Source organism: Nestor notabilis, unplaced genomic scaffold (assembly GCF_000696875.1).
Source record: "Nestor notabilis isolate BGI_N333 unplaced genomic scaffold, ASM69687v1 scaffold1198, whole genome shotgun sequence".
Taxonomy (NCBI): domain Eukaryota; kingdom Metazoa; phylum Chordata; class Aves; order Psittaciformes; family Psittacidae; genus Nestor; species Nestor notabilis.
The window spans coordinates 72,218-85,347 of record NW_009938533.1 but is presented as its reverse complement, the minus strand read 5'-3'; the positions used below and the strand labels follow the sequence as shown (position 1 = coordinate 85,347).

The 13,130-nt window shown below is 41.3% G+C and overlaps 1 protein-coding gene across 1 annotated transcript in view; it reads left to right on the top strand.

Moving 5' to 3' along the window:
* The first annotated feature begins 1,488 nt into the window (after nucleotides 1-1,488).
* The window catches only part of EXT2 (exostosin glycosyltransferase 2), a 74,142-nt gene continuing 62,500 nt past the window's right edge, over nucleotides 1,489-13,130 (top strand). Inside the window, exons 1-4 of the mRNA XM_010019352.1 lie at nucleotides 1,489-2,046; nucleotides 2,222-2,311; nucleotides 7,162-7,278; nucleotides 10,760-10,955. Of these exons, the coding sequence (XP_010017654.1) occupies nucleotides 1,511-2,046; nucleotides 2,222-2,311; nucleotides 7,162-7,278; nucleotides 10,760-10,955 (939 nt within the window). The 5' untranslated portion in view covers nucleotides 1,489-1,510. The remainder of the gene's footprint in view (nucleotides 2,047-2,221; nucleotides 2,312-7,161; nucleotides 7,279-10,759; nucleotides 10,956-13,130) is intronic.

Here is a 13,130-nt window from a genome sequence, read left to right as displayed (position 1 = left end):
GATTGTGTGCTTGTGGCAGTGATTAAACGTTTCCAGGGGTGGAGAGTTACATTTCATTGAGGTTCCCCCCATCCGCAGACTTAGATCTAGAGAGCTTTGCTGAGTGACTCAAGTGCTTGCTGCAAATGTGTAAGTGTTGGCATCATACAGGTGGTTCTGGCGCTCTGTCAGGAAGGAGGAATAATGTGGTTAATAGAGGTGTGTGGACAGTTTTTAGTTACAAAACTGACAGTAATTTAATGTTCTATCTGTCTAGAGGGTGCTGAGGCGCTGGCACAGGGTGCCCAGAGAAGCTGTGGCTGCCCCATCCCTGGCAGTGTTCAAGGCCAGGTTGGACACAGGGGCTTGGAGCAACCTGCTCTAGTGGAAGGTGTCCCTGCCCGTGGCAGGGGTTGGAACTGGATGGGCTTTAAGGTCCCTTCCAGCACAAACCAGTCTGTGATTCTATGATACTGACATCTGTCATGCTAGCAGCATCATACCTGTGTAGTCCCGTACTCTAGGCTTTAAAAGCTGTCTCCAGTATCAGAATGTGGATGTAAATTGATGAAAGCAACTGTTAACAGTGGAAAGTCTGTTAGCATCTGAGATTGTTTTTGTGCTGCTGTAAGTGCAGTCGTTTCATACATTAGCCGCCCAATCTAAAGAGTCTTTGGTTAAGCACTGCCAAAGAACCATAACTCAACTGGTTATAGAGATCATTTAATGCCTTATTAATTCTTCCTTTATTCATATATATTGTCCACAGTTGACTGTCAGAATTTCTTTCTTTATCACAAAGCAAGGAAACATCCTATTTGTCCAAAACGAAAACACATAATTATACCATCCACATTCTTCTTCAGGAAAAAACATGCTTACTATGTTTAAAAAGCTGCCACTGTGGAGAAATCAGATTGAATTTATTTAGTATGGAAGCTTTAGCTGAAAGCCTAAACAGGTTTTCGCATGCAAAAAGTAGCTGATTCTTCAGTCTGTAGTTAATGTAAATTGCCTCTTGCTTGAACCACAACTCTGTGTGTAAAAGATGAAAAATTGCCTTTTCTTGCCAGAGGACTAGCATCAGCCTAGTTGGATATGATGGGGCTCCTGCAAAATTCAGTTTGAAAGCATCTTTAGATTGGGAGCAGCATCGTGGTTCTAAGTTCTCTGTGATGCCCCATTGTAAGCCCTTTGTGGAGTATCCAGGTTTAGATGAGCAGTTTATTGTTTTGTTAGTATTCACTATGAATTCACCTAGATGCAGATGGAGTGGCATGTACAAGGACTCACCCCTTCTGTAATGCCTGGGATTTCGTCCTACCCCCACTGCCCAAGCCATGTTCTTTTCTGACTTGTGCTTGTTAACTGCCCAGTATCATTCCATTACAACCAGGCCCAACACATCAGCTTTCTGTTGTCCTTGCCAGGTAGCAGCCCCAGTTGCCATCTTATGTTCCATGTGAGCATCCGAAGATCCTAAAACCTCTCTCTTTCTGTTTTGTAGAGACAAGAGATACTTGATTCCATTATGTGTGCGTCAGCCAAATACAACACCCGGGGTCCAGCCCTCATCCCAAGGATGAAAACCAAGCACCGCATCTACTACATCACTCTCTTCTCCATAGTTCTGCTTGGCCTCATTGCCACAGGAATATTCCAGTTCTGGCCTCACTCCATTGAGTCATCCAGTGACTGGACCGTTGAAAAACGCAGTGTCCATGATGTGCCTGTGGTCAAGCTTCATGCTGACAGCCCCATTCCTGAGCGGGGAGACCTCAGCTGCAGGATGCACACCTGCTTCGATGTCTATCGCTGTGGCTTCAATCCCAAAAACAAAATCAAGGTGTACATCTACTCACTGAAGAAGTATGTGGATGAATATGGGACCTCGGTGAGCAACACCATTTCCAGGGAATACAATGAGCTCCTGACTGCCATATCTGACAGTGAATTCTACACTGATGATGTGAACCGGGCCTGCCTTTTTGTGCCATCCATAGATGTCCTCAATCAGAATGCACTCCGTATCAAGGAGACAGCTCAGGCTTTGGCACAGTTATCCAGGTACTTCCTGAAAGTTCAGAGTGTGAATTTAAGGAACACAAATTGGAGAAAGCTAAGGTTAATGCAGGAGGGGAGGATGCAGTGAGTTGATGCCAGAGCTAGGCTTTGACAGAACTTACCATCTGTATATGGATAACACCTTTCTAATTGCTGTCTGTTTCTTCTTTTGCTTTAGGTGGGATCGAGGCACAAATCACTTGCTCTTCAATATGCTGCCTGGAGGGCCACCAGATTATAACACTGCCCTAGATGTTCCTAGAGATAGGTATGAGTTTTGCTGTGTTTGAATGCACACGTCTGGGTTTAAATGCCATTCAAGAAGCACAAGTGCAGAAGCCGAAGCTCAGAAGTGCAGCTGATGGCAAAGGACGTGCCCCTTAACCTTTACAAAGCTGGAATATGGCTTTGTCTCTTCTCAAAAACAGGGGATAGAGAAGTCCGTGTCTTCTGTAGGACAAGTGTTTGCTCCTGAAATTTGTCAGTTTAGGCCCATCCTTAATTTTATATGGGATGTGGCTGACAGCATTTACTCTTAACTATTTGGCTTGCTGTAAGTATGGAGAATCTTGAGGTTAGACCTGTACACTGTGTGTTACTGAAGCTAAATGCTTTACAGAATGTCCCATTTGATGTAAATTAGGAGTTCAAATATGTTCGTAACTGCAGCTTTCTGATAGAAGTCTTCAAGGGCTTTTTAAAGCAGCTGCTCTACTTGATTGAGCTGTGGTGAATTTCAATAGTTTTTTTTGTCTTAACAATTACTCTGTGTTAGTAATGGAGCAAATGCTCTTAGTTATTCTCTGGCAAGGGTGTTATGAAAATATTTGCAAAAAACTTAAAAAGCATGAATCCTGAGCTCAATTTTCACTTGCAGAATAGCTTACATTTGAAAGAAGAAAGGAGGTTGTAAGGCAAAGAAAACTGGAATAGCAGTAAGACAAACTTACTTAGCTTAAGTACCATTACTGAATGTTTCTACTAGATTAGTTTGTGTGTGCTGAGTTCTGCTGTGTTAGGTCCCACGTTACCAGTCCCTCTCTTGAAGGTCAAGGTTAACTTTCTTCTGCCAAACGTCAACAAAATCTTGCCTGACAGGTGGGATCTTTGCTAAGGTGATTGTGTATGGAGTATATCTTGGTTTCTTTGCACCAAAGATGATTTAAAACATCCTTCAGTGCCAGAACATGTTTTTTCAGGTTATGTTCAAAGAGTAAGTTTACTCATTGTAATTACATCACTGAATGTGAAGTAAGGCTTTAGGTTTTTACTTCTCTGTATGAAATATGTTACATTCATGTCGTTTAGCCTGAAGAGGGCAGTCAAGCATCATTCCTACATAACCAAACCTGTTAGTAAATACTTGGATATGTTATCTTAAGATTTATACTTCTTAAGGGGAATTTTCATTTGATGATGCTCTGCTTATTGGAATGGACAGCTCTGGGACTGTGTATTTGCAGATACACGTGTCTATTGAAGAAGCAGATTCATTAATTGAATGCAGTTCTAACACTGTACAACTGTTGGGGTTTTTTTTAACTTCTTTTTGTATGTCAGATGTCCATTCATATTTGGTCTTATGTGACTTGGCTTAGTATGCAGGAAGTGTATTATTTTGGTAGGTGTTTGTTCTAAGAGTTTGTCGTGCTAACATGGAAAGTAAAGTAATTGGAATAAAAACCCAGATCTTTTTTGACATACAGCTGTTGTCGTAGCTTGCCAAACTGACTCACCCTGCAGCTGTATGATCACTAGCTGTAACACATGAGAGAGGCAATAACAGTGCTTGGGATGGAGAAAAGATGGAAACTCCTTTTTGTAGGCAGCCGACAGTCAGACTGTATTCCATGTAGTACAGAACCTGTACTACAGGTCAGAGGTGGAGTATGAGGTTATGGTATGATTTAGGAGAATTCTGGAGTTCTTAGTTCGTGTCTAACAGAACAAGCAACCTGTGTGTGTGTTTTAGTTTGGGAATGTTTACACTTACAGACTGGGTAGTTAACAAAGTGTTGTAGCATCTCAGTTGTTTGTAGCATCGCAGGGTGAGAGACTGCAGGCCAAGATGAAGGTGCGTTGGCAAAGTTCACTTGGTTTTGAATGACTCATCTGAACTGCACCAGTACAATTCCGGAAAGGTTGGATTTGTGGGATTTTGTGCTTCACTCATGAAATACACAGGTAACATTTGTGAAGTCTGCACAGGGAGTGTGGCCTGCCTTCCTTTTTTGGCACAAACCAGAGGTCATATGTAGCTGAACAGTAGTGGATCGTGAGGTTTGAGAGAGTTGTGTTCCGTTGATTTGCTGCAGAGTATTAATTCCAGGTAAAATAAGACCTTATACACAAAGGGAAATTCAGTTATGGTATTTTTACATCTGGAGAAGTCTTTAGCTAAAAAGTTACCTCACTGAGGGGTTGTTTGTTTATTAAATCTTTAAATCCAATTTCCAGAGACAGTGTAAAAGTGTTTCGTTCCATAATTTCAAAGATGGAAATATGCCTTGTGGGCATGGAAGCTATGTTGCTGGTAGTAGGTGCCGTAACATCTGTAGTCTTCTACCATAAAACTTAAAAAATAAGCTCTTTATTATTTGTTAATAAGTGCTATTGAATTTGGTACGATAATGAGGATGAAAGGATCGCTTTTGCAAAGCTACTCTGTCGCTGTAGAATTGAACATATGAACTAAGATACCTTTTTGTTCTGCTTCAGTCGATGAATTGGGTTTCAGTGACTTGTGAAGTTTGGCAGAAAGCTCATGATGATGGCAGCTGGGCAGAAATATTTACTGTACAGGCCATTTGGGACACTTCCTGGAGAGAGACATTGAAGGATCAATATCTGAAAAGTGGCAAAAAGTTGCTCAGGACCAGGCTTATTCCTTACTGGTGGGTGCAATTGAAAGGTTGTTTGTCTTGAGTACGTTAGGAGTTAATATCTCTACTCTCTTACTGCACTGAACAGTGAAAATCTGAGCAGAGTTATTTAACTGGTGTTGGTTCCCTGTGGGTTTATTTAGGTAAAAGTCTGCATGACACACACCTGGTTTCTCAAGGCTGATGAGGTGCTGTCATGTTTTCACCGGATCCAATTAAAACAATCTGGTTGTAGTTTCCCAATTAGGGGGGGTTAAAAAAAGAGGAAGGGGTATGAAGTGCAAGAACAGCAACACCCAAGCCAGTTTTTTCTCCCTGCTTATGACTGACCTAACGTGGATAAGACATGGAACATGTGGCTTCAAGGGCGAGAGCTAGTCATAACAGCGTTGTACATGTCACCCAAAGGGACATTGGAAAGGAATCCAAAATAATCACTTGATTTGGAACATAAATTCCCACTCAGCATGTACTTGATACATCATCCTGTTCTCAAGTTGATTTCTGTTCCTGCTATAGTTTGTGTTCTGAGTGAAGAGTAGTAAAGGGCAAGTTGTTCTGATTTTCTAATCGTTGTCAGGCTGAAATGCATCTCTCATCTAGATCCTCTAATCCAGAGCCTGGGATTTTCAAAGAGCTCCTTAAATGACACTTAGGACTGTTTGCTTGGCTACGTAGGTGAAGTCACGTTTATGGCAAAGTGTGATTGTGGTGTTTGAACTCTGAACAACTGTGCTGCAGGTCAGAGCAGGAAGTGAAGTATCCCGTGGGACATCTGATGGGAGTTAGAGCAGGCACACCATACTGGTGTCGATGTTCCAATGGGAAAAAATGGTAGGTATTGGATGATAATTAGGTATAATGATAATTTGTTGTGTAACAGCTGTGGAAAAACTGCTTCTCCAAACACTATACTAGGGATTTCTATTCAGTGATATCTGAAAACAAGGATATCAGCTGATGGATTGTCAGTGCCTCTTCCAGCCTTACCTTGACTTTTGTTTCTGATAAGGCTTTTGGCTGTAATCATGGCTGCTACAATGGGTACAGCTCCTCAGGATCCTTTCTGTAGCGCTTAGTGTTGTATTTGTGTTCTGCTTCTTTCCACAGTGAAGGAGAGACATGAATTGGAGTAGTTTTTCTCCAGATTACTTTGTATGGTACCTTAGGCAGACTTGGTATCCCTGGGGCAATTTGAAGTATCACACATCCTGCTGTTTGGTGACAAAGGACTGAAAGTTTGATCAGCTGTTTGAGAAGATTCACTAAAGAAGCTGAATCCGAGCTTCTTTTGATGATGTGTTCATCGTGCCATGTGGTCACTGGAGATGAAGTAGCAACTGAAAAGCTGATACCCTCTACTAGCATGTTTCCAAGAAGCCTGATTTGGGATAGGAGATAGTACCAAGCCCATTTTTCTGGCCTTGTGAATGATGTATTCCTTTCTTCTGTAGACATTGTTCTCTTCTGTTTCTTAGAGCTCTTCTGTGTGGCAAAAGGTTGTACCATCTAGGAAAAGCCACAATCAGGGTCATACTTTTGAGAGGTTGAATTACATCTTAATTTATAGATCTTGGATGATTCCCATGCTCCCTGCCACACAGTGTCCCAAAGCAGCCTCCGCTGCTGGGATTTAGCTTCATAACCTGCAGAGTTCTTGTTGTCATGTTTTCTGTTAATAGCATTTTTCACTAGTTTGTAGAATCACTTTGAAAATACAGTTGCAAATAACTTTATTTTATTTTCCAGCCTGAGAATTCTAGAGTCACTGAAGCTGTTATTGTACCTGAACTTGTATCTGAAATATAGCTTGTCTCTAACACCTTGAGACCTGTGCTATACCCTATTTCAGTGCAGGCATCGAGGAGTATTTTAACTAGTATAAGTAACTGACAATGTGTTTCTTTATATTAAAATTGACTTGCGAGATGTAAGCTTGCAAAAATGCAAAGTTATCACAATGACTTCAATAAATGGTCCATTCCTGAGTGATTGTGATCAAACACAATCGTAAGTATTCTACTGATGACTAGATCCAATCTGGCAGTAAGCCCAGTCCATGAAAACTCAAGTGAACCGAAAAGCTGCATGAAAAACGCCTCTGACAAAAGCTGAGGGCAAAATTTATCTCAGAGCATGCATCTTCCTGACGTTCTGGTAATGACAATCCTAAGTTATGCTCTGAGTTTGAATGGTCTACATACTCTGTTTAAAGTCATTTTCTTGTGTTTTCCAGAGCTCTGCTGGCTGGTGGAGGCTTTTCCACATGGACTTACCGGCAAGGCTATGATGTCAGTATTCCTGTTTACAGCCCCTTGTCAGCAGAGGTGGATCTGCCAGAAAGAGGACCAGGGTAAAGGAATTACCATGAATTGGGCAAAGTATATTGAATATCATGTTTAATATTGATGCTGATAAAATATAAGTATAGCTACTAACTGGGCAAAGTTGTAAGAGTTGCTTTTAATAAGTCTTACTGTTACAATATATGATAGTTCCAATGCTAAAGGCTTTGGCTCATCTGCCAACACGTGGTTTAGCTCTAAACTGAGGATTTCTTTTTGAGTGATTCTTCTTTTTTTTCCACTCCAGAAACTGAACTGTGGAACACTACAGCATGTCAGTGTTTCCAGTAGAATTAGAATCAGTATTTCCATTGAACTGACAAGGTATATGGCATACAAAGAAAAGCAGTTGTTATATTTGGTTTTTTTAAAGTGTAAGTAAAGCTGGGCAGTAATTCAAAGCAATACAGATTCCCTAATACATGATCACTTCAGACAAGTTGGTTTAGGGATCTTAAAAGCAAAGTAACAGCAAAAGATCACTAATGCAATGTTAAAAGCATTGTGCTGTACATCCTTTGTGACTTTAAAGAGATGGAAGGGATCATGGGGATCAACGTGAATGCCTCGGGTAGTATCTGCCAAGGCAAACTTTGAATGAGTAAGAGTAGGATAGGAATGAGGATGTGATCTTTACCTCAGTATGTCTTATAGATATGTTCTTTGTACGTAGATGTTTTTGTGGTTCTGAAGTCCTTTCAAAATGACATTGAGAGTTTGAAACAGGAGAAGCCTGCAAATACAGCTCTGAAGGGAAGCGGCTCTTGCAGAATGAATCTGAAAGGGGTTAGTGTGGTTAGCATGAGAAGAAAAATGAGAACCGATTTGGTTATGGGAATAGTTACATTCAGAGCTTAGAATTCTGATTTTATTTGTTTCTTTTTTAAAGCAATGGAGCAAGACCTAAACATAAACAACACCCCCTGACCTTGTAGCTGGAAGTATAAAGCAAGACAAGTGGGTAATAAAGCACTAAGTTAACAAGGAATTTAATTAGCCATTAGCTACCCTGGCAAGTGGTGGTTTCTCTAATACATTCATGTCTTCAGAACCAGAGTAGTTAGAAGTCTGGAAGATGTGTTTTGATTGATTATGGAAGACTCTTAATATTTCATAAGCCTCTTAATTACACAGCTGGAAATGTTTCACTGTAGCAAAGTCTTACCTGTGTTACGGTTTAAAAGATGGGCAGACTTGGAGCAACGATGTGTCTGCTGGTTGTGAAGATCAATTTTAGAAATGCAGAAACTTTAGGTCCTTTTTCTGACAGTATCCTATAAAGAATATGAATTATTACAGTTGAAAACTGATTGAAAGGGTACTGCCACTGTTGGACACAGAAAGTTACTGTACTTCGGATTGTACTCTGGTTTCAATTGTCTTCTCCTCTGCTAAGGGCAATTTTCTTGCTGTTGCTCTGAGCTGCTCCAAGTAAGATGCCACAGTCAATTACAGGCCAAACTCGTGCAGCAGTGGTTTGCTTTGCTCACACCCTCTATGGTCCTGCTTGTGATGCTGCTGGACCAGGCCAGTGTAGGGACATCTGGTTGCATCCCAATTGATTCTTCATAGGTCTCAAGTATTACTACAGTCTACTGCTATTAACTACTACTATTACGGACTGAAAGCCTGCTTTGTATTTCTGCCTGGAAAGCATGAAGGTGATGATAGGCATCAGCAAGTATAGAACCAGTTGTAAAGAGAGATGCAGTCATATTGTTCGCATTCATTTAGTCAGCTAAATGCTTTGTCTGGTTTTAGGTCAATTTTCAGGATAAGGGAAACTGTTACAGGGGAGCTGATGCAGTGCATGAGTCTGTGTGCAGTGAAGGTGTTGGAGCTTCCATGTTTCTCAAAGGTGGTGTTTTTTCGTGTGTGGGGAACAGACTGTCGTCTCCGGACTACCATCTAGTGGCCAGTTAGCATTACTAATAGAAACACATTCACAGGTTCGATTGCTTTATGCAGGAGTATGACAAGGGAATGATGCTCAGAATTCAGCCTTGTTTGGGATAAATTATTACATTCCAGTACACCAATGTGTTATTTCCTGGGATCTGGGATGTGCTTTTGTAGCAAGTTTTGATAACAAGCTTTGGAGCATCATAGGATGATGAAAGTTTCAAGGCAAAATTTGGTTTTAAACCTATACATAAACAAACCTCTGTATAATTTTTAGCTGCTTGTAGTCATTTATTATCACTCATCTACATCAGTATTTCCTTTTTTAAGGCAAATCCTTTTTTATTCCCCTTATGGAGCTAAACCGAGGAGGTTTGATTTACATTCCTTTTTAGTTGGATTGTTTAAAACACTTTAAATCCACCTCTGCTGGAAATATATATTCTGTAGAGCTGCTGGTAGCAAGTTGGTAGCAGCTGGAGGTTTGGGGAAAAGAATGTCTTATCTGTTAATTGGAGCAACTAAAGTGACCAGCGTGAAAATGAGTAGAAGAGGTGAGAAAAGCAGCAGGAGAGGTCTGACTTTATAAAATGTGTGCTTGTATGTGTTTTCAGAGCTGTAAATTAGAGATAGCATCACGTGGAGTAGAACTGGAATCCTAAGTGCAGGCTTCGTGTTTGCTGTGTTCTTTTGGCAGCGCGAGGGCAGGCACTCGCTGTGTGTTCCTTTCAGTGGGGAGCAGCAGAGCAGACTGGCCTGTTTAAAAAGGAAAGCAAAGTACATGAGAATGAGTAGATATTATGTGAAATGCTGGTTTCCAACTTTAACATAACTTTTTAAAGCAACGAGTACCTAATTTGAGGCTGCATTCCTATGTGGTTTACCTCCAGTGTTAATTATGTCTGGAAACACTTCAATATTAAGGCAAATCTTAGATATTCATCTTTTTGGAACATGAAATTAGGAGTTGAGAGTGAATGGGATAAAGGGTCTTCAGCTTAGTTCTGCAAGTGTTGCCTTTATGTTGCTTAAAAGGGACAGATAATGAAATGAGCTTGTCCTGTTGCTGTTGTCACCATATCAAGACTAAATAAGCACAGGGTAGGTGAGCTGTCAGTTCAGTATCTTTTTCTTTTTTCACTTAAAATTGATGAGAAAATACATGGGACAAGAAAGTAGCAGCAACATTCAGTATCCTGTCTACTTTGTTATAGTACACGAACACCAAATGAAGAAAGAAACAATCCTAGCATCAGTGACAAGCTGTTTTAATACGTAGCTAAACAATGTTTATTTCCATTTGTAATAGAGGTTACAATGCAAATGCTTGTTCTAATGTAATAAGCACTGTTTCCAAGTACAAATTTATCCAAAGTTGTAAATAATGCTGAGCCAGTAACTATTCAAGATTTAATTATATTGCATTATTACTCTTTCCAGCCTTGTCTTGAACCTTATATGTTCTTGGCAGTGTATCCACATTTAGTTAATCTTGCTCTGCTTTTCCAGGATGGAAGCAAATATGTTCTAGAGCATCTTGGAAGTAAACTCCCAGTGCTGTCAGGTAACCCTGCTGTGGTTTTTCAGTCCTCGCAGGTATTTCATCCTGTCATCTCAAATGTCTCTGCACCCAGAATACCGGTCTGAATTGGAAGCACTTCAAGCTGAGAATGGGGAATCAGTGTTGATCCTAGACAAGTGTACAAACCTGTCTGATGGGGTCCCTTCTGTTCGTAAACGCTGTCACAAGAATCAGGTCTTTGATTATCCTCAAGTGCTTCAGGTAAGGCTGCCTCTCCTGCAAACTTCTCTTCCCTTGGTGACTGTCTTAGAATCATAGAATGGTTTGGGTTGGAAAGGATCTTAAGATCATCTAGTTCCAACCCCGCTGCCATGGGCAGGGACGCCTCACACTAGACCATGTCACCCAAGACTCTGTCCAGCCTGGCCTTGAACACTGCCAGGGATGGAGCATTCACCAGTTCTTTGGGCAACCTGTTCCAGTGCCTCAGTACCCTCACAGTAAAGAACTTCTTCATTATGTCCAACCTGAACTTCCCCTGTTTAAGTTTAAACCCATCACTGCTTGTCCTATCACTACAGTCCCTAACGAAGAATCTCCCTCCAGCATCCTTGTAGCCCCCTTCAGACACTGGAAGCTGCTCTGAGGTCTCCACACAGCTTCTCTTCTCCAGGCTGAACAGCCCCAATGTTCTCAGCCTGTCTCCATACAGGAGGTGCTCCAGCCCCTGATCATCCTCGTGGCCTCCTCTGGATTTGCTCCAACAGCTCCATGTTCTTTTTATGTTGAGGACACCAGACCTGGACACAATACTCCAAGTGAGGTCTCACAAGAGCAGAGTACAGGGTCAAGATCACCTCCTTCAACCTGCTGGTCACGTTGCTTTTGATGCAGCCCAGGATACGGTTGGTTTCTGGGCTGCGAGTGAACGCTGCCTGCTCTTGTTAAATTTCTTAACAACCAACACCCCCAAGTCCTTCTTTGCTGCTCTGAATCACTTCTACACCCAACCTGTAGATGTCTTAGCTGATCCCGTTTAGCACCAGTAGGGTACTTCCTTGGATTGGGTTGACTTGCTGACTGTGTTTTGAAACTGCCTAATTTATTATGTTAACTTGGATATTATATCCTAACTTTAGAGTGCCTAGAACTGTGTACTCAATCTGTGCTGCAAAAACACTGCTTCCGTATAACAACTTCATGAGATTGGTCATGGTGGTCTTCTAGTAACACATGATAATGTCATGTAAACTTAAAAAATGGTATGAAAATACTGCCAAATCCAGCAGCAAAGGGAAACTTTTGGAGGCCAGAAAATATTGCTCACTTGAAAACTGGGGAAGAACACTGGAATCTACACCTTCCAGAATAACTAGCAAAATGACCTTCAGAAAGCATGAACTTAAAATTGATTCCTCACATACAACAATGAGGCCTTGCTAATAAAGCAGAGGATGGCTTTGTCAATTGGAGGGAAGATTAAAATGAAGTTATGTGAGGATTTATATGGGGGCAAAAAAGAGTCCTCCACTAAAGGATTTTGGGCAGATTGTATTTTCTGTATGCAGCTTAGTAGTTAACCCTCCAAAATTATCTGTATAGATGTGACAGAGTGAGCTAGAAGACTTGTCATCATGCAGCTATGAAAACATTTAGGTGAAATGTGTTTCATGGCCCTGGCCCAACTTCCAGGGGCCTTTTGATGTGTCAGTGAAGATAAAAGTAGATACCGTTCTCAGCCCCCTGTGTCTCTTGGCAGTGCATGGCCAGAGAGGTGCTTTGCCATGCAGCGTGGTGGAGTGAGCTATGCCACAGGCCACTGTGCTCTGTCTGTGGCCACCAGCACATAATGTGTCTTTGAACTTCAGCAAATGATGATAAAACAACAAGCAAGCTGAGGAAAGGCGAAGTTTCCATCCCTCCTGTTATGTTTTGTAGGAAATATGTTTAGAATTCCTTGTGGAGGAGGGGGAGAGGGAGGAAGGGGTCACCCTGAGTCCTAAACTTCCAGCCAAAAGGAAAAAAAAGCCACATTTGTTTGCTTTATTTCTTTAAGTATAGACTGGATTACTTAAGGATAGCAAATCAGGGAATTTATATCTATATCTTGCTATATATGATTTTATAACTCGGAAGAGAGTTGGCACATGCCGAGATTGTTCAAATACTTTCCTTTGCAGAGCCCTGCATCTCCCTTTGGAATGTCTGGCTGATAACAGTGGTGATGCAAGAAGATATATTTATAGTAACCTTTGTCTAGACAGGAAAAATGGTTATCTGGGCAGATGAGCATGTGTGTCCACATCTGGGCTGCTTTGGTTTTTTTCTCTCCCAGACCTTACTAGAGTTTCTTCCACCTGCTTCTGCGTGATCCAGCGAGTCAATGGTTAAAATGTGTGTTCTTTCTCTCTGCTCTTTCCATTCCCTGCACTCTTC